This window comes from Micropterus dolomieu, linkage group LG23, assembly GCF_021292245.1.
Source record: "Micropterus dolomieu isolate WLL.071019.BEF.003 ecotype Adirondacks linkage group LG23, ASM2129224v1, whole genome shotgun sequence".
NCBI classification, from domain to species: domain Eukaryota; kingdom Metazoa; phylum Chordata; class Actinopteri; order Centrarchiformes; family Centrarchidae; genus Micropterus; species Micropterus dolomieu.
Genome location: NC_060172.1, coordinates 1 through 23,358, shown reverse-complemented (window position 1 = coordinate 23,358; position 23,358 = coordinate 1). Strand labels below are relative to the sequence as shown.

Here is a 23,358-nt window from a genome sequence, read left to right as displayed (position 1 = left end):
TTATTTGGAATTACTTGGCTGGGTCCAGCAACTTCCTGAAATCTCCAGTGATAGCTCTCTGTATATCCATGGGCACGTTGCAAACATGAACTGCTAATAGCTCATTCAGCATACTTTTAATGGTTACAATTTACCAAAATGTAAAGAAATGTATGCAACAAAAACAGGTTTGAAAAGAAAATACGATCAGCTGACAAGAACAGAATCAAAATAGCCCATTTGATGAGCTATTACAGGATTTTGCTATTTCTTCTCTAATGGGCTTAAGCTAAATAACAGTTTAAGATGCTTAAATCCATAAGCTACCAAGTTTCCAGCCTCTACTACACAAGGACACGCACATAAATTATGTGCTTAGACAATAAAGATGCTGTTATGTTCCCTGTGAGGGAAGGTTATCTATCTAAAGCAGGTTTTTAAGGTTATATTATACTGTAATGAAATGACCTGAAACCATGAATGGCTAAGACTTGAATCTAAAAACTAATGGTATGCCATAGAAAATATACTGTAGTATCAACAAAGCAATTTATATACAATTTGTAGTAAATGGTCTAAAACTTGCAAACCCACTAGAGCACTTTAAGGTGAATAAAATGTTTGTCCACATGGGAACCATAATTTCCTTTTTTTTACCCTGTAACAAACTCCAGCCTCCTTTCTGCTTTGAATTTCAATTAAGAATCAGTCTCATTGTCCACAGGGAGACGTTTATAATAGAGCTTATGCAGGAAATTGGGAAAAGGAAGTGCATTGTTAAAGACAGGAAGTGCAGATGAATGTGGCAAAAGCCAGACCGGCGTCTTTAAAATGGTGCAGCTTTCATCATTTACAACCTCGGGTGGAGTCCCATCCTGTGCCAAGGATTTAAGTGGCCTCTATCTTTCTTTATATCACTCTAACTTCTTTGCATTCAGTCTGTCTGTACATCTCCATAATCCCAAAGGACCTCCTTTGTTCTTCTTCCTCTGATTGACTCATTTGTGGGGTGGGGTTGTTTGTCTTTGGCATCTGTAACTATTCCCTATTCCCTTAGTAACTAATGGAATCGTAAATAGCAACTAAACAATAAGCACTAGTAGATTAATAATAGTGACCAGTAAAATGGAAATGGTTACTCGTAATTATTATTCATTGTTAACTAATGAATAGATGCTATCTGAACCGCAGAGCCCCATAGATTTCAATGGCAAAAATGTGAAATATGTCACTAGTAACTACAAAAATAGTTACTAGTAACTAAAGAAATAGTTACTAGTAACTAAAAATTAAGTAATATCTAATATGTGCAATATATGTAAACAACAATAATGTAGTACACTTAGTTTGATTTGGAGATTTCACATTGAGAAGCGTCGGCCTACACAAACACCTTTTGCAGTATTGATCAAGCGGTACTTCTCTTTATTTTTTAGATGGGGTTTATAGGATCATGCTGCCCTCTTTCGAGTGAGTTAGGGTTTGCAATCAGAAGCAATGTTTCATCTATTTGACCTTTATTTAACCAGGTAAAACTCATAAAAAAAATGCAATAAAAAGTTGCAAATTCCCAGAGCGCAAGATGTAGACTTTGCATTTAGTCTTCTTAAAGAAGCATTTCTCTCAAGTAAATTCCTCTGAAAGTCAATAACTGCTTATAAATACAACATAACTTTCTTCCCTACAATTACTGCAAGGTGACATATTTTCTTTCCCAGCACATTTCCTGGAAAACTGTTAGGAAATTACAGAAAATAACATGTTTTATACTAAAAGTTTAACATGCGTCTTTATACTTTAAAAGACATATAAAAAAGCAAAAAAGCAAAAAAGTGTGCATCTTCAAATGTTCAAGATACCTTTAAAACAGCCAAAACCTAAACACTAGTTCCTTCTTGGTCTTTTTCAGATATCCTGCTCTCTAACAGACAAACAGATGGAACAGAAAACAAAACCTCCTTGGCCCTGCGGGAAGGCTTCATTTTGAAGGCACCAAACTATAAGACAGAGGCTCTCTAAATGTCACGTATGTGCAAATCAAGAACTTCCACTGTTTGTGTGGCATGTGTTTGTGCATTTAGGAAGTGGTTTCCCTATCGCAGACCTCAGGCCCCGGGGACAAAACAGACAAGGCTAAAGAAAGCCGACAATATCCACATTTATCTAACGTTCAGTGTTAATCGTTGTCAGATAAATCTAAAAATTTGATCTTCTTTTTGCAGTGTACTAAAGGAAATGTATGGGAAGGTGTGGTGGAAAACACGTTTACTGAGGTATGCATGTACTTTACTTGCATAATTCCATTTAATGCTACATTATTTTCTTCTTTACTTTATTTAAGAGGGAAATATTCACAACACACATGATAAACCTATAACATATGATACATTTTACATGTTAAGACATTAATAATAATCCAAAAAGAGACTTACTTTTGATAATGAAATACATATGACTGATAATCCTTATGTACTTTTACATAGAACAGAGTATTTTTTAATTTTTTTAATTGCTTACTTTTACATGAGTTAAATATTGGTACTATTTACTAATATGTGACTCCCTCTGAGTTATATGTGTCGGCTGCTTCATGTTTTGCTTTCTCCTGTTCAAATTTGACATCAATAGTTTTATTGCTGTTTAAGGCAAATTTTATATCTGGCAGTTGAAAATTTTCCTTTCGTCTAACATTTACAGTTTTGCTGATCAATGTGGGTTGTCCCTGAAAATAAAATAAATAAATAATATATAAAGACAACAAAAACACTGAACAATATATATTTTTGTCTATCTGAATGCTTATTCCACCACCACTGGTAGAAAAGCAGCTGGCGCTTTTCTAAACCATCAACCCTGCTTGAATTGTTAAAAAGCCACTTTGTGCACATTTTAATTAGTCTTTAAATTATGTAAATCATCTCCAAACATGCCCCAGGGACATGCACAGTAACATAAAGTAAGATTAATGAGAGGTGTCCCTTTAATTAAAATTATACACTTAAAGTTATACAGTATATGTTGAGGAAATTAAGCTGCCAAGAAGAATCAAAGCAGGTTCAGAGCAGGACATTGTTTTCTGTTTGACGCTGCAAACGCAACATAGAGTTGATGCTGCGTAAGACTCACACATCTGGGAGACATCCTGATGAACGCGTTTCGAGGCGGTGGTGTTGGGCATTTGCGTGTCACTGTGAGCTCATGTGAGGAGGTTAATGTAAAGCATGACTGGCAGGAGGATAATGACAACCAGCGGCATGAAGGCAGGAGTTGTAATATAACACAGAGTAGCCGAACACTGAACCTTCTTTTGAACAACATGAAAGAATTGACATCAGTACAGTTTTCTGACGGCTTGCAGGAGGTTTAGTGATAAGATACCGTCACTGGATACTAAAAACATTTTTCACGTGTTTCCATTAAAAGGTTTTTCTCGTCAGGGTGGTAAAGCCTCTGAAATAGTGTGCAGCTTAACATGGGACACGGAAACACTGTAACCCAGGATACAGAAATAATATAAACATAAACATGCACACTGATATTGGATCTAGACAGCAGTGCTCATCAATTTTACAACTATTATCTTTTCCCTAAAAAGATTACGATCTAGAACAAGGTCTGACTTCTCCAAACTGTTTGCTAATCATTCTGAAAAACGAGCTTGCTTCAGACAGTTCACACATAATGACTTTTTCATGTTACTGTATCTAAAGAGTATTACTTTTACATCAAATACAAGATAAAACGCAACATATTAATAATGTCATAACAACTTTGTTTTGCTCTTTCCTACATTTCTTCATTTTTAGGGCTGGGGTTAGAGAAACTAATTGACTTTCTCCTCCAGAACCATACTACACAAAAACATAAAACCAGTAATAGAAACAAAACAGGACAGGACAAATGGACCTCCCCTTCACTCTAATTAAGAAAAGAAAAAAGGAGCACAAAGGGGGGAAAACTAAACTGATAAATACAATATGATTTTGTTAAATAAAATGACAATAAGAAGAGTTCACCAAAAAAGATGACAATAATATCATGTAGTGCATACGGATTCATTCTTGTGTGAGATCCAGTCAAAATGTATCAATCAAATTAGTTTATGGTAAAGGTATCTGTCCGTGTGACTGACCTGACATTTTACTGAAAACCCTTGTTTATATATAAAGTTGATACTACTAGTGGTACAGATATTTTAGGTAGCCAGAGGATGACTTAAAGCTGAATCCAGTATTCTTAGACTCATATTGCTTTCAATTCAAAGTATTTAGACCTTCGTGTAGGGAAATAAACTGCAAAGAAAGTACAATTGACAGCTAACTAAATAAAAAAAACAGGGAAATTCAAATAAGTAAAACCAATTTAAAGACCAGCAGCCATACCAACGTGTACTCTGTTTCTGCTTAATGACTGAAGCCAAGCAGGTGTGGGCTTGGCTAGTAGGACGGGAAATCTATTTCCAACCACAACAGGCAAAAAATCAAAACTAAGGGACGTGTTCTGTCTGTCTGTCTGTCTGTCTTTCTATCGATCTCCAACAGTCCGTTTCAGTGCTAGCATACACCTATGCAAATAGCCTAAAATTGTATTATTGGCAAAGTAATTCTCTGACTCGCCAAACCAGCAGAATTGGTACAAAAATGAACAGTTTTTTCTACTTAAACAGAGATAGAAAAAAACACCACTTAGGGGGCTAAGCCCTCTTCAGACACCTTGTGGTACTGGGCCTGCTCTGGTGTTTGATCCCTCCCAGCTGGCAGGAGGCTGCAGTCCAATTAGGACCAAAACTACACACCACAAGAACAGTTTCTTCCTGCCGACAGCTGGGCTCCTCAATAAGGCCTGGGACCCCCACTGACACTGGCTCTTATTCCATCCCATAACCACTACACGTTATAAATTAACAGTCTCATCATCTGTCTCAGTGCATTACATAATCTCTATATTGCAAATACTCCTTTTATTTCATACTATGAATTTTTGCACATTCCTGCATGAACTGCACAGCTCTATCATTCAAAAAAAAATTTCTCTTTCAGTGTTTATTGTTATGCACTAATATATCAAATTCCTTGTATGTGAAAACCATAAACCTACTTCGCAATAAACCTGATTCTGATGCTAACAAGCTAAACCACAAAATAAATCTTTGAATTTAACCCTTGCCATGGAGTATTTCCTCACATATTGTAATGTCAGTAAAGGGTCTAGATCTCACTGCAAACTGACTGCAGTAAGACCACATGTCTAATTATTAACATTAATAAATGACAATTACTTTACATCTGTACTTTACATCTGTACTTTTTCGGCTATAACGTGACGAAATGTCTATAAAAATCATCAAAGTGGGAAACAATGAGAACCATATAAACTTTTTAATGATTGCCCAAATGTCAGCCTCGTAAGTTTATTTATCCAGTCTAGATAAGCCACTAAATTGCAATCAGATTCTCATTTATAACAACCTGTAATTTCAACCTCATGTGACAATAAACAGTCCTGTGGAAAGATGCCCACATAATCTGATCAGACCAAAGAGAGTCAGCTGCATCCTGTGTGGGCGCTAAAAGGATAATTCTGTGACTTCATTTAGGATTTCCATCTTCAGCTTCAATAATTCACTCAATGTTTAGGTTTAAAGGCGCAAATCAGTGATTTGCCTGATAAAAATAGATCCACATATTGAGTCAGCAGCTGAACACTACATGCTGGATTTGAGAGTCTTAGCAATAAGCTAAAAGTGGATAAATGGAAGAAATAGTGAGCTAAAAGTAATGGATAAGGGATAAATGGTAACAGCTTCTGTAAGGTAATGGTTAGGCCAATGAAAAAGTTGGCTTAAAGTAAAATATGTACATATTAGTAACCTAGTAAAGTCATAAATTTATAAATTGTTAAAATAGATAGCTAAATAATTACAACGGTAAAATAGTTTTAATTATGGTTAACTTTTGAAAGTTGGCTTAAAGTATTAGATAAACAGTGAAATAGTTAGCTAAAAGTAGCCTAAATTGTCAAAATAGATAAACAAAACAGTTAGGTGAAATTAACAGATTGATGTAAATGTTAGCTAAAGTAGGCCCACAGTGATGGAAAACTGTTGAAATAGTTAGGTAAAAGTAGCCTAAATTGTCAAAATACATAAACAAAATAGTTAGCTAAAAGTAACAGTTTGACGTAAAAGTTAGCTAGAAGTAGGCATGTTTGAAACTTTCAGCTTCTGCCAGTCCAATAAGTAGTAACTGTACAAAGCAACCTAAACAGTTACGGTCCAATTGATTGAATACATTTTTTTTTAACAATATCCACTTTTATGTAATTAATAACATCCAGTTTAAAATAAATTAACATATTTGGAACAAGATGGGTGTTGATGAAGGGGTCGGTGAATTAATCTGAATGAGGCTGTGGGGTATTTGGGTATCACTAAAAGGGGAACCACTAATGTAGATGTAGATCTTACTTTTAGGAAAATGTCAGGACCACCACACATGTTCAGAAACTATTTTGCTTTATTTGAAGTGTTGTCTTTACATTTCCTGCTAAATGTAGGCCTATATGTAAATACATAAATGTATTAAGGTAGATTCTGAAATATGAGATGCGTGAGACAACATGTTCCCTTCGTGAAATCTGTAAGGCTGAACTTTTCAGAGGACAGGTCATACATAATAACTACACAAAAATCTGCAGGTGCATTGTGGCTAATCATCATAATGGGTTTTCCATATAGTCTGCAGCGAGGTTACTTTTTCTTACACTAAACACAAAAACGCAGATAGATGTTGACGTTTTAGGTCAGTACAGGACCATGTATAAAATTCACTGAATAATCAGCTGAAAATAGGTTCTGTCGAGAATAAATGTTCAATAAAGTAATGCGGTAGGTGAAATATAAATAACAAAAATAACATCTAGATTCATAAGCAAGGAGCCCTAATAAAAAAGCAGTTTAGATACACCTGGGAGTGATCTTATTTGCAGTTTATAACATATCCACAACTGATTTTTACCTCCATCACAGTGGAACGTGAGGATCTGTGCTATTAAAATGAACATTTAAAACAGTGACTTCCACGAAAGTGTCCCACAGTCACTGGATAATCGACACGGTCGACTTAAACCACTGACAAATACAGCGGACTACAAAATTTTAAGACAAATGTGAAAAATCAACGCCCTACAGTGGTTAAATCGTGCAACTGTAGCACTAAATGACCATCACACAAATATCCTGGTGATTACTATGAAGAACAACATTTAACCTGTGTGCGCGCTCACACATGCTATTAATAATTTAATACACTCAGTGGCCAGTTTATTAGGTACACCTAGCTAAAATTAATGCAACATTCCTGCAATAAATCCTTCTTCATGAACTTTTGTTTAAACTGGTTGTTGATTCAACCTTATGACAATTGTAGAGAATTTCTGTTGAACTGTAATGTGTTATGCTGACAAGAGTTTCTATTAAAAGTAAAAATATAGAAGTATAAAAGTAAAAAAGTCTCATAGATGTGTTGATCTGGGGAAAAAACACAACATGAAACACTTTTGGATTTATTAAATGAGGAATTTGACATAAAACCCTTTTCAAACAAACATGTTTTCACTTTGATGTCCAAATCTGCAATACGATTAGTTTCTAATGCAAACTCTGCACAATGTACATTTTTTTCTCTTTACACATGTACAGTATTTTCTCCGTACAGTGCAAATTGATAGGGGTGTTATTATGTTGCATGTGATCCTAACCGTAGATAAACTGTCATTTGTTGTTAGATCGCCTGCTTTTTGTTCACATGGATGTTTTTCTGACAAAGGCCTTGCAGGTTTAAATTACTAATTGTGGTTAAAAAAATCATTGCTCCCATGAAACAAGTGAACATCATGACACCAAGAAATGAATGTGAAAATGAGAGTTTAATTATTGTTCATTTACAAAAGACAAGAAATACATTAAAAAACAATTTATCCCCAGAGTTGAGCTTAAAACAAAAGAAGTATAGAAAAGGTTGCGCAGCTGCTGTTCAGATTTAAACAGTATTTTATCTAAGTTTTTTTTAGAACCTTAGTCTGCAGATTTTATATTTTATTGTGAAAAAGCAGCTGAACAAACTCGAAGGTGGATTTCTGGTCTTTTTATGTATCAGGAAGTACTAAAAGACAAACATCTTTGCAAACCAAAAGACAGCAATCCAAACCAGTCACTGCTGACATTTAACACACAGAAGTCCTAATTGTGTTTTATCACTTTTGAGCATGTCTCCCAGCTTCTTGCCGGCAACAAGTCTCTAGTTTTTGGAAAACGTTTCTACAAGTTTCATAAATTTAAATGTCACTTTGATAAACAAAAGATGAAAAATGTTAACTTTAAACAGACGCTTTTATGATCCTTGCTTATAAAACGTTTCTGCAAATATCTCAGTTCCCTCCATGACTTCAAAAGCAACAACTGTCAAATATTATTAAAAAGACAACACCCGTATAAAACATTTGGCCGTATTTGGGAAATACGCTTTTTTGCATTCTTGCCCAGAGTAAGATGAGAAGATTGATAGCACTCTGATTTCTTGGAGAGCTGGAGCCAGCAGCTGGTTAGCGTAGCTTAGCTTAAAGACTTTAAACAGGGTTAAACGGCTACCTTGAATCTGTCCAAAGGTAACGAAATCTGCCAACCAGCACTTTTAAAGTTCACTCTTTGCAGTCTTTATGCTAAGCTAAGCTAACAGGCTTCATATTCACCGCACACACAATGAGAGTGGTATGAATCGTCTCATCTAACTCTCCGTCACAAATCAAATAAGCGTATTTCCCAAAATGTCATAGTATTGCTTTTTTATAGTTTAAGGGGGGAAATGTAGAAAAAATAAAACAACAGTAAACAAAAACAGCAATGCCATCAATGATCCTGGCTGTGGTCATGGTAACTGTATCTACATGTGTGTGGGTTAGTCTTCCCAGGCGAAGTCAAACGGCTGGAAGTCGTCTCTCAGCTGTTTGCAGCTCTCCTCCTCCTCCTCTCTGCTCTGTTTACACTCCTTCCAGTCAGCTCGAGTCGGGATGTTCAGTAACGGCTCGCTGGCCAGAACCTCTCTACGCGCACACGCACACACCAATATGAAATAAAAAATTAAGAGATCAGGAGAGCAAGACCCCGTGAAAGCTCATCAAATGCTCTGTTGTAATATCAGCTACAGGAAGGTGCTGCTATTCTCTTTTGAGCCCTGTTTTTTTTTTAAGCTTACTTTTTGGCAAATTTGTGCCCTGGATTACTTTGATACTGAAGAAATCTTAAAGATGTGATGATTCTCTCATGCAGGTTCTTATTTTAAGATCTTTTTTTCTATGATTTCTGTGCGGCTTTATGGACATTTATTTGCAGAGGTAATGATATTCTTGGAAAGTTTAACTCACACTGAATTATATCAATATGTGTTTCATGTCCGAGTTATGACTCTGAGAAGGTGAATTTAAGATTTTTTTTAAATTCACTATTTTATATTTGCCTCCTTTCAACTCTCTGGCGCCCCCTGGGGAGGCTTTTAGCTTTCTCTTTTCTTGATGTACTGCTGAATGTCTTTTACAGACCACAACCTGTAATTTCCTGATTGTTAAAATGTTCGTAACAATTAGTTAAATTACAGAGGAGCATAGTGAACCCACCTTCCCCTGTAAAATTAATCCTGTATGAGTGGAGTTTAAGATTTAATTAGAAGTGCTACTAACCTTCCAAACTGCAGAGGAAAATGTTTCTGGATGCGGTAGTAGAGTTTCTCCCCCGAGTCCAACTCCACATAGAAATACGGAGTCCCTGGAGGAGCAATCTGAACACGCACAAACATACAAACCAATTTAAATGTTCTGGCCTAATGGAGCTTTTCCATTTCCTACATTGTGTTCAGCTGAATCTGAAAAAAATCTAAATGTTGATTTTAAAAACAAAAGCATATAATCAGCACATGTATACTTCTACTGTACATGTGTGTGTGGTTTTCTTTTCTAGGTGTATGTATATTTGCACATGTACCTGTTTGAGGTCGGTGTGTTCAGGAATCTCCATCAGCTCCATCTGCTGTTCCTGAGCCTGGACCATGAACGCCTCCTTGATGTCCTCTGTGGAGCAGCGGTCCAGTGGCACCGGGACGACCTGAACAACGATACACAATACTAAAAACACGTGGCACACCCCAACGCACCAACGGGTAATAAGTAATGTAAACCGAGTGGACAAAATAATAGTCATAATAATACTCAGCAACTCTTTTGATAATCATCTTTATAAAGTCAAAATGTTGAAACAAACACTGGATCCTGCTTCTCAAATGTGAATATTTGAGGATTTTTTAGTTATCTAAGAATAATAAGATAGTACAGTCAATACTTTTGAGTTGTGGAATGTTGTTCGGACAACTCAATCAATTTGAATATGTTAGGAGACATTATATATTGCAACAAATTCATTTTAAAAATGAAAATATATAGAGTGAAAAATTAAAAAGGGAGTGTATTTTCTATATTAGAAGGAAAGTTGCATAAGATTTTTAATTTCGGTGTGATATCAAAGTCCCACCCTGCAAAACTTCCTATACTTATACTGTTTTGTATGTAATATTTATCTGTCACAGAGTAATTTTGGGTTTATTCTGCAGAACCGTTCAGTAGCAAGGCTGCCTGTGTTTGTGCGTTTCTACCTGTAGTTGCAGGTGCTGGCTTTTGTAGTTCCTCTCAAACAGCACACAGCGCTCTCCTTTGCTCTTGTAGAAGCTCATCAGGGCCGACTTGTACTTCTCCATCTCCTCCACCACCTCCGAGCTGAGCTCCACCACAGACTGGTAGTGACCGATGGGGAGGATCAGCATGTGGTGAGGAGTCAGACCGCCTTTAGCCATAGCCAGGTAACACTGCAAAAAACATCACTCCTGGTAAGTGTGTTTTAAAAGTTGTAATCCTAAAGATTTCCTGTCTGGTAGATTTGGCGACACCTGTGGTTACTTGTGGTAACAACACGTTTCTTTTAATACTACAGGTCCCAGAATTATGGAAACATTAGCAGTAACTTAATGCAGCGTTTTTTTCCCAGGAATTTCGCCACAGACCCAATTTGATATACTGCAAATATATAAATATTGCAGTACTTTCATCTCGTGTTACCTCATTCGGCGATAGATTAACAGATATTTGTTTAAATGAAAATCTTTCAGGCAGTAACATAATTACTTGTGCCAATAATGAGGCCCTGGGTGTTAATGATATATTAATGTCTGGAGCAGGGCTTGTGAGTACTTATCTGTAGTATAAACTCACATGTGATCCTATGCTGATGACAAGGTGTTTCTCCACCTGAGGACTGGCCAGACAGAACCAGCAGGGACCAGTCGGCTGAGCTGCGCACAAAGGAAAGACAAAATATTTTAATACAGTTTTAACATTTTACCATCCAAGGCCCTTTCGATGGTGTTGAACCTAAAATAAAACAAAGCCTCCATTTTACTGGGAGAGGAAAATGTAGTTTTTCCTTTAGTATGCATACCGACTGTCGCTGATCCAGTATGAAAACACTGTAAAAACCTACTTAGATTTAGTATGTAGATGGTTTCAGGCACAGCACAGTGTGTTCATTCAGCTATTTTTGATTGCTAGAACCTTGCAATGAATTTGGAGACACATTTTTAAGGATACATCACATTGTTCGGACGGCTCTGAAGCGCCGAGAAGACAGGGTGATCTTTGTGAAAACAAATCTTTCTATACACATATTACATGTTCATAATATTAGTCTAACACTTGACATTACTAGCAGCACTATAATTCTACGCTGTGCTTGTGTCTGTGGGAACAATATTACAGAAAATATCCTGCCATGTAAAAAACTAGATGTCAAAACATTTTCTTCAGCTGAACTCAGACAAAACAAGAAATTCTCTTCATTGGGTCGCAGCACATGGGAAGAAAAAGTCTGCAATCTGTGTTATCGTGTTTTTATTATCTTAGAAAAATATGATCATCTTAACTTTTAAAAACACAGATCTTTTTACACGCCTTCATCTCGTCACACCAGGATTACTGCAACAGCCAGTTTCAGAATAGATTTTAAAACTTTTAAAGGCTCTTCGTGGCCTCTCTCCCCGCTATATGTCCGACATTTTAGTACCGTACGTGCCGGCAAGTACTCTGAAATCCTCAGCTGAGGTCTGCCGTCTGTTTCCGGGGCCCCGGCTGAAAACTCAAGGGGTACCGAGGATCTGGAAGAGCCTGCCCGAGGAAATCAGGTTGGCTGAGTCAGTGAACCTCTTTAGGTCCCTACTTGAAAAATACTTTTATCACAGAGCCTTTCCTGATTTTACTTGGCTTTTAATTTTCATTCAACTGTCTTTTGATTGCTTAAAATGTTTTCTTTTAAAACCTGACCTGTGTGTTGTATTTTGCTGCCTGCTGTGAAGCACTTTGTAACATGGATTTAAAATAAAACCCTCTATAAATAAATATTGTTATTATTGTGATTATTATATTCCCGATGCCACCTGGAATGTTGCGTTGTAACGTTAATCCTGTCCCGAATGGGGCTTTAGACTTTAATCATCGTACTACAATTTCTACTACTTTGAAAACAGGTTTTCCCAGTTTGGCTGGACTCACGGTGCCTGCGGGGCTGTTTGGGCTGTCCCTCATGATGCCCGTCTCCGTCGTGGTGCTGGTCTCGTCCTCGCCCTCGTCCGTCTGAATGTCTCTTCCAGCCGCGTCCCCGAGGGCCTCCGCCCTGCTTCTTGCTCAGATCGAAGAAGAACTGACGGGCCGGCTCCTGAAAAGACGACAGGAAGCGCGAAGACTGGGTTGAGTTTTCAAAATAAATAACGCATTACATAAAAGGAATACAGGAAGGCTTTTTGGGTGAGGTGAATCTCCATAATACGGCGGTGTGACCACATTCTTCGTCATGATGAAAACAAGCACAAACTCTCTCTCTCTTTACCTCTTCCTCTGTGGCGCTGAAGCCGCTCTTTTGATTGTCTGTCTTGTCTTTGGTGGAGCATCTGTAGGGGTTTTCTGTCACGTCCTGCGGCTGCTTCACCAGCTCTGATGAATCCATGGTCTTCATGGGGATTATGTTGAAGGCGTACAAATACTGCAGCAGTCATACAGACAGACAGACAGAAAGCTCAGGATGTGATGGTGTTACTGTGTTACCCCATGTTGTTGTTAACTCATGTTGCAGGTACAAACCGGACACCAAACCACAATAACTGACTTCCAGTTGATTTTAGAGGACCTGTATCAACCTCTCCCCTTAACCTATGGCAGAACATTTGCCTCTCCAGCCTTTTCGCACTCGTCACAGTTTGAAATCTCCATAGTGTCTACAAAGATGATTTAAATAAAACGCGATTAGCTCGTTGCTTCAATCAAAGCCTGGCATTCACACACCTTCTTTTTGGCGGGGTTGTTGACGCTTGCCAGGGCGATGAAGCGGCTGACGTGCTGAGCGTTTTCCTGGAGAATAACATGATTCCTGAGGATGGATAATGGAAACACGCACAGTACCGTTAACACAGAGTGTAACAGAGGGAGAGTCAAGAAGTTAAATCCACTGGTACGTCAGTCGGCAGTGGTGGAAGAACTTTTAAGGTGCTTTACATAAGTAAAGGCACCAAAAAAAAATTAAAAGTACTGCTATCAACATTTTAAAGTAAAGAATTATCAGCAAAATGTTAAATTATCATTATTATTAGATTGTTAACTTTATATACAGTTTAGTATTTTAATCCAGTGGTTCCCAACCAGCTCTGTCAGTCCTTCACACTGTACATTATATTATGAAACTTATTTAGACAAATTCAAGCACGAGCAGATGTCAGTCTACACACTGCGACACATTCCCACTTCCGATGAAGACAGGAAGTTAAAAGACAAAATAATGGGAGTCAGAGCACTTCCTTGTTGCTGAAAGGTGAAAAGAGAGCCCTCCACAACTGTACGGTCTACCTGTATGGGAGTCTTTCGTAGTGAGCGCCCTCTAGTGCAGCAAAGTGGTATCGTGGTTTCAGTTTGTCAGCGAGGTTGGCGACGGAGCCGCTACCACAGAACTTAGTGTTCACTTCCTGCGACAGAGACACATGAAAACAACAGCAGAGCCTTAATTCTTGACCTTGGAAACAGCAGCTGATAAATCAACCTCACTATAAGATCCATTTAGTGGCTGTTCTGGAGCTTCTGACAATATATCACAGGCTTCTTCAGCTGTATTGTATATATTCTGGGCTTGAATTTCCTCGTTACCGGGTTATTTCCGTAATGCCACACTCCTCGGGGCCACTGTGACGTCAGCAGGATGTCGACACCTCTGAATTTAGAGTTGCTGGTCAGCGGAGCCACGAGGGCCGACAGATCTTTGGACGTGAAGCAGTGAGCCGGGGCCGGTTCCTGCAGGGCCTCCCGACCGCTGACGTAGGCTATCTGTAATCCTGAAACGCCCGTGAACACACCTCGCCGCCCTGAAACACACACATACAGATCAACATGTTTAATAATGGAAACTATATATCAAAGCAAAACAAACCAAACCTCCGGGTACATCCCAATTCCCTTATTTGATCGATCATTGCTCCACCTAGAAAACATTTCAGAGAGTCTGTTGCCTTTCAGCAATAAACACATGTTGCCTAAATCTCTACAACATAGGTGGCACAAGCCGTAGAGTCACAGACGCCACATTTATGGGAAATACGCCAGGTTGAAATATACCAGAATGTCCCGTAAATGTTTTCTCCTAACTTGTATCCTTTCCTTGCATGTAAGTCCCTCCACTTTTTGCACTTAAGGGAATTGGGATGTACCCATATATACAAACTGGTCCCACCCAGATACGTGATGTTGTCGGCCAGCTCACAGCCATCAGCGCTGGGGAAATTCTTCACCGTCTCCTGGCTCGCCGCTCCGAGGATGTAAGTGTGGATGGGAGCTGAGGAGGCACAAAAGAGACTTTAGTCCGATTTCCTCACCAGCCGATCAAAGTGCGGAATCCAAAATACTGTCTATTAGCCTGTTTTTCACTGTTTTAACAAGATGTTTCTTTTGTAATAAAAAATAAGAGAGATAAGGGGATTTGATGCAACAAAGGTTCATGGCAAAAAGCAGTGATTTTACACTGAAGGCACAATAATGCTGTATAATAACCCAAATTAAACAATAAAAAAATACATGCTTTAAAGCTACTTTTCTCTTCAGTTGGTGTAAAATTTACAGCGTGTCACTCAGATGTTCCTACCTTTCTTGGCTCCATCTTTGTACTGCTGCCACTCTGCTTCAGCCTCTGGTGTCGTTCCAAAAAACTCTCCAACGCACAGCAGCAGCTGCGAGAAAAAAGCACAAAAACATCAACACGCTGATGAGCCACAACTTGAAGGATGATGTGACCAACTTCAGGTTAATTTACTGTCTATCTACAAAGACCCTAATGGACATGTTTCAGAATCAGACTGACTGACTCACATCAAACTCTCCGGTCTTCTTCTGGATGGTCTGGACTCGATTGAACAGAGCGTTTAGTCTGCCTTCAACATCCCCACATGCCAACCTGAAAATATATTATATGAACATACATATCAACAAGACATCATGGGGCATAAACATTAAGGACTCTGAATAAACATACAGTGACTCTACTGGTTTTGCATTTAAAAAACTCTCACATCATGTTCAGCGCTCAATTTGTGTGTTTTGGTGGAGTGAATGTAAGCCGAAATCTTCTGTCCCCACTACCGATAGGCTCACGTTTCTACAACACGTCTTATGATGTGTGTAAATGTGTAGATAAGCAACGCAACCTTTAATTATCTAAATTTTGAACGAGGTTCGGTGAGAGTCGTTGAGTTCCGTATGTGATTTAGTTGGAAATGAAACAACTTGAGCTACTTTTAAACTTCTAAGAAACTCCTGTGTTGCCCCGCATATCCACAAAGGCTTTTATAAATGTGTTTTATGGTTTTACTAGACAGTGAAGTCTTAACTGTCGCATCATGTTGAAGACGAAATAAAACACAACACAGATTCAACCACCACATTTAACGAGATGAAACGCCATTAAAGCCGCAGTTTAAGTAGCGCATTTATAAGTTTAAACTTACACTCTCACTGGTTGTTCCCCCATGCTTAGCTAATTTATTGATAGAAGTACAAAAAAATGTGTGTTTTCGATTTTTGCAGCTTGGATGTCCCGTTCTTCGCCAATAGTGGTCCGATCGAAATAAAAGCGGAACCACTTCCGTCTCAATAAATCACGCATCGTTAATCTACAAAATGTAGGTGCAGGATATTCATTTAAAAATATTCACATTTATTTAGTGTTAATGCCGATTATTAATTTCTACTTCACATTATAGATAAACATAAAATTAATAAGTCAGGTTGTTACCCGGACAGAGTTTAGAGCAGACAGGGTGGTTGCCAGGTTTGATTCTTACACGCAAACTTATTACACACTTTAATCACATAATCGCTTATTTAATCACTTATTAGATTTTTACTGAGCTTTTAACCGCATCCCGGTCTTCATCAGTGATCTTTAAGTTTAGATTATATTTTTGTATTTATATTTATTGTTAAATTTTTCTGTATGTAATGATAAACAAAATTCAAACAAGATTAATTAATGTTGAAATAAACATACATTATGTTTTGTGTAATTTAAAATTGAATAGAAAAGAATATCTGAAGTGCATAATGTGTGAACCAGTTCCATTTATTTGTTATCTGTGTTTCTGAGTTGCTGAAATGTATCATTTCCTCATATGTGTTCCTCTTTTTTTATAATTGATGTAAATTTTTAATTGATTTTGGCTTGAAGAAGAGCATGTGTAAATAGTAATTTGGAAAGTGGGTAAATTATTTATAATCATTTGATTTGAGGACAGGGGTGGGGATTTATTTTTTCTTCTTCCCACTCCTTTTCGGGAATATTTAAATAAACCGTCTTGGTCCTTGGTTATAATTGTTATACTAATTAAATAATTTATAATAATAATTATAATAATAATAATCTTTATTTGTAGAGCACTTTTCAAAAACAAGTTACAAAGTGCTTTAACAAGTGTAAAGACAAAAACAATAATACAGAAACAATATAAGATAAAAGCAAGAAAACATTGAAAAGACTAAAATACACGTTTAAGATAAATATAAAATAAGTTAAATTGAATTACTATTTAATTATTTATTATCATGTTATTTAACCACTTTTCTTTTTTTTAATTGTTATTTCTTTACGGATGTTTTTGTTTTACACATTTTCAATAATAAATAAATAAATAAATGAATAAAATACAGACATTTTTAACAGTGTTTGTAACATTTTACGGAGAATCCTCTTATCTGGCAACCCGCTGGGCCCTCGGACGGCCGACCCTCCATCCTGGCACTTTACCTTCATCCTGGTAACTTACAAGTCCCCGGACCAAAAACAGGAAGTAAGTAGCCAAATCAAAAGTAAAATTCAGTTTCTGTTTGGTAGTCGGGGCCGAGGGGAGCGCAGAAAAAGTTCCGAGTGGGAAAAATCGAGGATAAATCGCTAAAGCACCGTCAAACCGCCCATACGCCTTTACCTTGCTGTCTAACATGGCGCCGGAGACTTTTCGTCTCTTTCATTTAGCTGTGTAGCTTGCTGGATGCTAGTGGTTAGCATAGAGCTTCACCAGTAGCGGAATCCTGTCTGTCTCTTGGACACATCACCTCCACCGCTAGGATGCTTTTGTCTATTGTAACGTTGGCGAAAAGAAATGTTTTTGCAGTCTTCATCATAGAAAGTCACGCGTCCATCTCTGCGCTGAATCCCAGTGTTTTTTCAGCTTTGTTCCAAATAGCGATGCAGAACTCAATTTAAAATATCACCAATTGTGCAGTCATGCTGATTTCCGAACAATAAATACACTGCTGCTTTTAGTTTTAAAAAGGATCCAGCCTACAATTTGGCATACACACTGTCCCAACAAGCACAACACATTATCACAAATTATGGCCAATTTACGGGGTTGGCTTGCTGCTGCGATTGAACATCTTAATTGTTTCCACTGGAAAACAGTGGAGGGCGGTAGCGAGCAGTTAAAGCTTTACTTACTTTTTACTGAAATTACTTACTTATTTGTGGATCACTTCTCACCCGATTTTACCCATTCTAACTATTGATTAGTAAAATGTCATAAGAACTGATGTGGCAGTTGAATGCTTGTGCCGATTTTCAATTTGGCTTTAAATTGGTTTATTTATGAAGGGAGTTTGGTGTGAATGCAAATGAGTGTAATGTTTGCACCCATTGCAGACGTTCGTTTAAAAAAACAGCAATTTATCACTGATTGCCATAAATCCATTTAATACCCATTATAACATATTTCTACAAATTATTGGTCAGTTAACTCCCCTCCATATTGTTTCCACCAGGCTGCGATCTTTATTAAAATACCCAACTTGTTTATAAATCATGATTTTTATAAATTGAGCTACTTATTATGAATTGCTGTTTGCTTTATGTTTATGTATTTTGGCAAATAAACATTTTTTATAGTTTTTTTTATGTCCTGAAGTGCCTCATATTAAAAGTGTTTATAACGTTTTGTCCACCCCATTTACATTCGCCCTACATGAAGGTGGCAGTCAGTTAGATTGTACAGGTAAATCTAATAAAGTGGCCAGTGAGTGTTTTTACAGTATGGAGACTAGATTTTAGTTAATCAGCAATGATTTTGTTAATCATTTTAGTAATTTTCTTTAAGTAAAAACGCCAGATGTTCTCTGGTTCCTGCTCCAGTGTGTACAATTGCCAAATATCTCTGTTTTATATCATTTTAAATGAAATATTTTTGGGTGGTTGTTGTACTGTTGTCACCAAAGTATCTTGAGATAATGAGATTTTTCTCTATTTTGTGACAATTTCTAGACCAAACAATTTATTGAGGAAATAATCGAGCGATTAATTGAGACCTTAGATGGAGACCATGTTAAAACGTGTCAGTTTTAAAAGCAGCTTCCACAATATAAACAGTAGTTGCCAGTTCTGCTTTTTGATTACGATTGATCGGAACTTAAAGTCCTTCCCTTTCAGGTATTTATGGCCATGAATACTGCCATGATAACACAAACCTGTGGCCACGAAACAGCAGTCAGTGTGTTTTATTTATCACCAGGTGTGCGATGAGTTCAGCAACAGAAGATGAGGAGGCTGCAGCGTTAGAAACTGTCAAGTCGGTCACGCTCACTCAGGACAGTGATGGAAGCATCATACTGCACTGTCCTCACAACGGTGGGTTAACACATAAATGTCTTTCGTCCTGGCTTTAATTTCCTTTTTGGTCTTATTAACATTATCCACCTTCTCTACTGTAATAATCTGCTGCTTTGCTTTATATTATGTGCCAGTAAACGGAATATTTCTGGGTTTTTGAACTGTTGGTCGGACAAAACAAGACATTTTAAGACATCTTGTTAGGGCTTTTCTTGATCGTTCGAAATTGTAATTTATAACTATTTTCTGACAATTCATAAACCAAACAATCGATTAATTGGGAAAATAATCTGTAAAGTAATTAATAATGAAAATAATTGTTAGTTGCCGCCCTGGTTTTATGTAAACAAGCCTATTTAGTACATTACATGTGTTAATTATGTGTGCGTAGATGAGGACTTGGAGCCCCTTCAGAAGAAAGTGCGCCTCTCTACTGAAGAACAGGACGACTCGGACACACCTCAGTTCTCCGTGGTGACCTTACCGAGTGAGAAACACATAATGTTTAATCCCAACATCCACCCTATTGTTCAGACTTCCCTTTGGAGGAGTGAGAACCAGGCAAAACCAAAATCCATTTCTCAGTTTCTTGATAATAATAAAAAGACACCCACATACTAATAAGGCTTTTGTTATGAGTAAATAAACACAAGATATTCTTCCCTGTAGCTGTGAAAACTTTTTCTTTCTCTCTTTCATCCCCTCAGTGTCGGAAAACGACGAGGGCTTCGAGGTGACGATGACGGCCACGGCAGACGGGGATCTCTCTGAGGAAGGTGTCGCTCAGATTCAGGTACAGATAAATGAACCAGCACTTACTTCCTCGAACTTCTCTCAAACTTCTTTTAGAGCTAAAATGATTTGTGAATTTATTCTTGGACCACTTTATTTTAAGGAGTTTCTCCTAACTCTCCCAGTGAGGAGCTACTTTTTTATCTTCAAGATGTTTTGTAAACAGCCCCAACTACCTTTTATTAAGACACATCAAACCTCATTTGAAAATGTGATAAAATAAGCTGGAAACAGCGATTGTTTTGCATTTTGGACTGATTTTTTGAATAATCAAAATTATTGTTGATTTATTCTCTTGATTGGCCAAACAATTGATGGACTAATTGTTTCAGGACTGCTTGTAGTTTAAATACTGAAATCTCTGTTTTTTTTTTACAAAGCTTTGGTTTTGATGAATTTGCGGTTGCTATCTGAAAAATGCCTTTGTTTGTGTGTAGATTCTGCAGGAGGATGAGGACTCTCTCTCGCCCGATCAGAAGGCAGAGGTGTCACCTGTCAGTCAGGCCTGGTTCACTACAAAAGAAGACAAAGACACACTGACTAACAAAGGTATGTAAAAGGGCAGCTACGAGGCTGTTTGGGCCCTAAGGAGACAGAAGGGAAGACCTGTAGACACTACTCAGGGCCAAAAAAAAGTACATTACCACCTCTGCATGTCTTTCAGGTCATAAAACATATCACTTAAAATCTCTTTTTATTTCTTCTTAACCTCAAAACAGGAAACATGCACGAATGAAATGCCCTGTAAAGTGTTCTATCCAACATTTCTTCCACTTCAGGTCATAAGTGGAAACAGGGCATGTGGTCCAAAGAGGAGATTGACATTCTGATGAGCAACATCGATCGATATGTAAAGGTACGTTACTTTCTGTCACTGTGTCCGTCTTTATTTCCGTCTTCACTGCATCTGAAGATGTCAAGTTCTGCTCTGTACACGCTGTGTTTGTGTTTCAGGGCCGCGGCATTGAAGACCCAGCAGAGATCATTTTTGAGATGTCCAAAGAGGAGAGGAAGGATTTCTACCGCTCTGTGGCCTTGGGGTTAAACAGGCCGCTGTTCGCCGTCTACAGACGAGTTCTACGAATGTACGACAACCGCAACCACGTCGGCAAGTGAGTTCTGGAAAAGATGGCGGGGAAACACATCTTCACGACTTTATTTCTCATTTTTAATAGTAATTTGTTGTTGTTTTGTACCCCTAAGGTATACTCCTGATGAGATAGAGAAGCTAAAAGCGTGAGTAAATCCCCTTGTCTTCTTTTAACGCAAAAACAAAAAGACATGTATGTTTTATATATATATATATATTGTTTGTATCTGGTTTCAGGTTGAGGGAGAAACACGGGAACGACTGGGCGACTATCGGATCAGCTCTGGGTCGCAGTGCTTCTTCTGTCAAAGATCGCTGCCGACTAATGAAGGACACATGCAACACAGGTACAGAGGAGTGTGTGTAACTCCATTTACTTACTGTTATCTATATTATCTGGTACGGAGATAAGAAAGTAAATCAGACCACTTTGGATTTGTTGGTGCTTTTTTACATTAAAAAAAGAACTAGGCTAGCAGTTTCCCCCTGCCTCCGGTCTTTGTGCTAAGCTAAGCTAAAAACGTCCCAGATGTATCTCTGGGATCGATGAAACTAGTGTTTCTTCTTCATCTGCTCACCTACAGTACGTCTGGGTAACGTGGCGAACGAGAGGGGCTCCCAAAACGTCCGACTGTTTCTTATACAGCTGAAGTCACAATATATTTGTTTCTCATTTACATATATTTGCACATATGCACATTTTCTGTTTCTGTTTTAAGACAACTGAAAGAGTAAGAAATAATAATTAAATCAAGACCCATAGATGTTGTTTTACATTAACATGAATCCACGTTTGACAAGAGCTCTGCGGTGTATTGATCGATATTGATATTTAAAATAAATAAACACAGGTTGTCTTCTTAACTATTCATAGTTTTCAGTCACGTGACATGCGGTGACCTGGAGGGCAAAACAACGGACCAACAAAAGCAGTCAAATTTTATTTGGATCACTTTTCAACTTAAGAAAAAAAAGATATGAACACAAACTGCAAGTTCTACCGTTAAAAACCGCCAGGTAACCACTGGCGGCGCTCAACTGAGGTAATGTTTATTTTAACCTTCTGGAGAATCCCTCACCTAACACAGCTCAGGCTGGTCTCCTCCTCCATTAGTAAATCCGAAAGCACAACAATCATCCAGCATTTTGGCAACGCATTTTGAAACGGAGAATGTGGACATACTCTGAACCAAAACGTTAAAATTACAGGCCATAAAACCCGAACAATGAGCTGAAAAGACATAGAGACACATCACATGTCTGAATACATGTGATTTATTGGGCGGTTCTATCACGAGATTATCATATTTACAGAAAGATTTACTTTGGTCGCCTCTGTATTGAGCTCCCAGCAGACTGATTTCAGTTAGAGCGTTGGATTTGTCGTGGTTTTGTTTTTTTTAAACAGGTAAATGGACTGAGGAGGAGGAGAGGCGTCTCACCGAGGTCGTCTACGAGATGGCGGGCGTGTCGCCGGGGTCGGCGGTCACAGCAGGCGTTTCCTGGGCGACGGTCGCCGATCAGGTTCGCACGCGCTCAGAGAAACAGTGTCGGTCGAAATGGTTGAACTACCTGAACTGGAAACACAGCGGAGGAACGGAGTGGATGAAGGAGGACGACCTCAACCTCATACGCAGGTGCGGAGTTGTGTAGTAGTGTAAATACACATTATAACATAACGGCATCTTTATAAGTTAACAACGTGTGTTTCAGGATATCGGAGCTGGAAGTGGAGGATGAGAATGAAATCAGGTGGGAGGATCTCGCAGGCGGGTGGAGCAGCGTCCGATCGCCTCAGTGGCTGCGATCTAAGTGGTGGAGCATCAAGAGACAAGTAGCCAATCACAAGGAGATCCCCTTCAGCGGTACACAAACTCTGGAAGTTTTTTTTGTCTAAACTTCATTCGTTTTAATTGTTTACTTTTTGATTTTATATGTCTTTTACGCTTTTGGTTTTAAATCTGCGATTGTCTTTTTATGACGTGTCCCGATATTATTATTAATATAATTAGAAACCACAGAAAACTGTTGACGCTCAAACAATGTGTGTTATGTGCGTGTCCGCAGTGCTCCTGAAGGGTCTCCAGGAGCTGATGGCGTCATCGCAGACATCGTCCGGGCCGGGAAGTCCCTCCTCCTCCTCCTCCTCCTCCCTCCAGATTCGACTCACCCGATTGGAGGAGAGCAGTGGCAGCCCCGCCCCCGGCTCCGTGGCCGCGCTGCA

General features: G+C 38.3%; 2 protein-coding genes across 4 annotated transcripts; one reads left to right on the top strand and one right to left on the bottom strand.

Moving 5' to 3' along the window:
- Nucleotides 1–7,886: 7,886 nt before the first annotated feature.
- cwf19l1 (CWF19 like cell cycle control factor 1) lies at nt 7,887–17,614 on the bottom strand. Of its 3 annotated transcripts, none has more exons than XM_046040561.1 (14): nt 17,307–17,614; nt 15,472–15,556; nt 15,248–15,332; nt 14,840–14,941; nt 14,260–14,474; nt 13,966–14,081; nt 13,408–13,492; nt 12,956–13,108; nt 12,622–12,784; nt 11,290–11,369; nt 10,677–10,886; nt 10,013–10,132; nt 9,712–9,809; nt 7,887–9,078 (listed from the first exon to the last, which is right to left on the bottom strand). In XM_046040561.1, the coding sequence occupies exons 1-14, from the start codon at nt 17,405–17,407 to the stop codon at nt 8,934–8,936; spliced, it is 1,758 nt and encodes a 585-aa protein (XP_045896517.1). In that variant the 5' UTR covers nt 17,408–17,614; the 3' UTR covers nt 7,887–8,933. The 3 variants fall into 3 exon arrangements, with proteins under 3 accessions (XP_045896517.1, XP_045896518.1, XP_045896519.1); XM_046040562.1 differs by lacking the exon at nt 17,307–17,614 and adding an exon at nt 16,107–16,244; XM_046040563.1 differs by lacking the exon at nt 17,307–17,614 and adding an exon at nt 15,672–15,813.
- dmtf1 (cyclin D binding myb-like transcription factor 1) lies at nt 17,345–23,352 on the top strand (the record flags this gene model as incomplete). Its single annotated transcript, XM_046040564.1, has 12 exons — nt 17,345–17,444; nt 19,155–19,270; nt 19,644–19,739; nt 19,960–20,045; nt 20,482–20,593; nt 20,824–20,900; nt 20,999–21,156; nt 21,248–21,280; nt 21,372–21,481; nt 22,543–22,771; nt 22,848–22,999; nt 23,202–23,352. Coding segments are annotated over exons 2-12 (1,313 nt in total), but the record flags the coding sequence as incomplete, so codon positions are not given.
- Between the last annotated feature and the right edge of the window lie 6 nt (nt 23,353–23,358).

Excerpts from the sequence above, each read along its gene's own strand:
- cwf19l1 (XM_046040561.1), bottom strand. The coding sequence starts at position 17,407 with ATGAAGGTAAAGTGCCAGGATGGAGGGTCGGCCGTCCGAGGGCCCAGC. Across the intron at positions 14,475-14,839 it reads CGACAACATCACGTATCTGG|GGCGGCGAGGTGTGTTCACG; the intron begins GTGGGACCAGTT and ends TGTGTGTTTCAG. Across the intron at positions 9,079-9,711 it reads TTTCCTCTGCAGTTTGGAAG|AGAGGTTCTGGCCAGCGAGC; the intron begins GTTAGTAGCACT and ends GTGTGCGCGTAG.